This window comes from Egretta garzetta, unplaced genomic scaffold (genome assembly GCF_000687185.1).
Source record: "Egretta garzetta isolate BGI_Z169 unplaced genomic scaffold, ASM68718v1 scaffold840, whole genome shotgun sequence".
NCBI classification, from domain to species: domain Eukaryota; kingdom Metazoa; phylum Chordata; class Aves; order Pelecaniformes; family Ardeidae; genus Egretta; species Egretta garzetta.
Window position 1 is genome coordinate 304,314 of NW_009258262.1, and position 3,098 is coordinate 307,411.

Genomic DNA, 3,098 nt, shown 5'->3' on the forward strand with positions numbered 1-3,098 from the left:
GGACCCGCCACCCGCACCTGCTGACACACTGCGAGGGAGAGGTCGCCGCGCCCCAGCTCAAGGTACTCCTCTCCCAGTGGGAATTTGGGTGCCAAAGCCGCAGCCACCCTGCCCCACGGGAGGAAGGTTCGCCCCCACTCCCCACCCGTGGCAGGGATGCTGATGTGCCCCGGGGAACCCGTAACGGGAAGGCAAAGCGGTAACTGGGAGCACTTACCCTGGTGCTGTTTCTTTCCAGATGCAGAGGTGTGCTGGTTTCCTGTTTCTGTCTTTAATCCTTTGTGCTGCTCTGTCTGAAACATTGGGACTGGCTTTCTCCGTAAGTACAAACTTGGCTGTTGGAGGTCCTACGCGCTGGGCAGCATCCACGCCTCGCCTGGCAAGAAGCAGTAAATCTTGCAGTGTATTTAGAGATAAGGGATGGACAAGATGCAGCACTCAAAAGTATTTGGGGCAGTTAAACTAAGCTAAGAATTTGGGGGGGTTGAATGCTAGCACCCTTGTAACAAATAATATGACTAAAGGGGAAAAAAAAAAAAGTGTCTAGCTTATAGACCAAAATTGAATGGATGTCCCATCTGACTTGGGAAAGGTGGTGTACATACAGACTTTTTCTTATAAAGAGGTTGTCATGTAAACCCAAACAATTAAAAGAAAACATTGTTGTTTGTTAAGGTGATTATCAGGTAGTAATATAAACTTGGAGTATAAAGTAAAAAATTCTGTCTCCAAAGTGTAATTTGCTGTTTCACTTCTGTGGTATCAAGGTTTCACACCATATGGATATAAACAGCAAAATTATTGACTTAGATGGGGAGGCAGCAAGAGTTCCCCATTAATATTTGCTTCAATATTTTTGGTTTTTATCTTTTACGGTATTTCAAGCCTTCAGAAGACACTTCCTGCTAAGAGAACGCCTGTTTGGGTGCTGTTTGCTTTGTCTTCAGAAAGTACTGCGTAGTTCACGCAATAACATACTTGCATTTTTCTCTTTAAGACAAAAGAAAAAAGGGGCTGGACTTTGAATAGTGCTGGTTATCTACTTGGGCCACGTAAGTCAAGCAATTTTTTTTTTTTTTTTGCATTATTTCAAAATGGTTGAGTGGTGGTGGTTTAGTGGTGGGATGGCAGTGTTAGGTTAACAGTTGGACTTGATCTTAAAGGTCTTTTCCAACCTAAACGAATCTATGATTCTATAAAATAAAGAAGTTGGGTTTTTTTCTTGTAAACCAGTTTGCTGTAGTGTGCTACTCACTCTTCTGATGAATACAGTAATTTTGTCTAAACCTGCAAGGCTGAAGAAACTCATCTGGGAGAATACTTGTTTAGATATGTTACATGCCTATTGTAGAATTGTGTCATCTTAGTCAGTAACTGTTCTTTGCTAAAGCAGAGTTGTGCTGTGAGGCTTTATATCCAGAAGCACATCCAGTCATTCTTTGTGCTTTGGAACTGTAATGTTCATATCACAAATACTCCCCCCAGCCCCCCTGAAGTGTTACAAAATCTTATAGCACCTTAGATGTCAAGGGAAGAGTTACAAAATGGGACATTTTGGCACTTGTCAATGTATTTCAGGTTTCACCTTTAAATCTATTTGAAAATCTTTGCTACCTGGCTTTATTATATTACTAATTTTTTTTTCCAGTTCAAGCAAAACATTAAAACAATAACATGTAAACTCATGACTGTAAATACTAACAGTTCACCACATGAAAAATATTTAATTTTTAAAATACAGGAACACATTGGTTTACAAAGATGGAGAATCACAAATGTAGATTTTATAAGAAAAATGAAATGCAGTGCTAAGCTGTCTCAAGTATCTGTCCTTTTACCATTATTTCTTGTTAATGAAATAACACTTATTACCAGCATTTCTATATTTTCAGTCTCAGTAATACATGATGAATACTACAGACACTTACTATGACTCTCTTCATTCTTTTTAACTAACTTTAAGGATACTTAAAAAAAAAATTAATGCATCTTAAACTTATTAACTGGTTCTGTAAATGTCTGGAAGTATATTTGCCCTGAAGCAGATCCAACCTAATTGGCAAAGATACTGTGGGGCAATGTGTTTGTCAAAGTGCCATTTATCTAAGAATGGATAATAGGAATCATCCTCTGTTGCAGGTCCTATTGATCAGCTTTTACTGATAAAGGAAATGTCCATTGCAAGGGGGAGAGAAGAGGTACCAGGGGCATGTAAGATAGCTTACATGAATAGCCTTCAAAAACTATCTGCAGCTTTCTTTTAAGCAAACTCATTGGCAACATTTTCTAGAAATAGAGGAAAGAGTAGCAAAAACAACTTCCCAAATTACATGTGATTGTACAAACTTACATTTTCTTGACAACTTCCTTCAAATTCAGTAATAGCTTCAGCAAGAAGTATGTAGTACAGGACTGGGTCTGTAAATGAAATGGATCATAAGCACAAATTCAGAAGAAAGGTTATTTTATTTAGTGACACATTAATTGCTTTCTTTGTCATTTTGTACATCAAAAGTGCCCATCGTGATCTTTTCTTTGAAATCTATAAAAAGCAAGCAATATAACAAAGATTAAGTCAATTAACTCCTCTGATTTTTTTAATTTATTTATCAGATGCGGTAGATAACCACAGATCTTTTAATGACAAACATGGTTTCACTGGTAAACGTGAAATACAGCCTGATGAGGATATTAAAGCAGGTAATGAAATTCTGAACGCCAGAATTGTTGATTTGTTTTTTATGTTTAGTAATTTATTTACTGTTAGTGAGTTAACTAACTACCCAGATACAAGGCTATTCTCCTGCACTTTAACAAAAATCCTAATAATGAAAAATCCTAAAAATGAAATTTGGCCTTTCAGTGTGCTCTTTGTACATGGTCACAGTTTAAAACATCTTGGTGCCTAGGGAAAAGTACCATAATTATGGTGCTTTTAAAGTATAATAGATCATATTGCTTTGAATAAACCTAGGTCTTTTCTTTTCATATGTTTAAATAAGTATTTCAAATGTCACCCTAGACACTCAAGAGTTCATTTTTTTCAGCAAAGAACTGAGCCCATAAAGGAATCTTTCAGTAGGGCAAGATACTCCAAG

The 3,098-nt window shown here is 37.3% G+C and overlaps 1 protein-coding gene across 2 annotated transcripts in view; it reads left to right on the forward strand.

Moving 5' to 3' along the window:
- The first annotated feature begins 238 nt into the window (after positions 1-238).
- The window catches only part of GAL (galanin and GMAP prepropeptide), an 8,319-nt gene continuing 5,459 nt past the window's right edge, over positions 239-3,098 (forward strand). The window contains exons 1-4 of one of the 2 annotated variants that reach the window (XM_009645657.2): positions 239-319; positions 998-1,052; positions 2,140-2,211; positions 2,614-2,700. In XM_009645657.2, the coding sequence (XP_009643952.1) occupies positions 239-319; positions 998-1,052; positions 2,140-2,211; positions 2,614-2,700 (295 nt within the window). The remainder of the gene's footprint in view (positions 320-997; positions 1,053-2,139; positions 2,212-2,613; positions 2,701-3,098) is intronic. The other variant, XM_009645727.1, reaches the window with a different exon arrangement.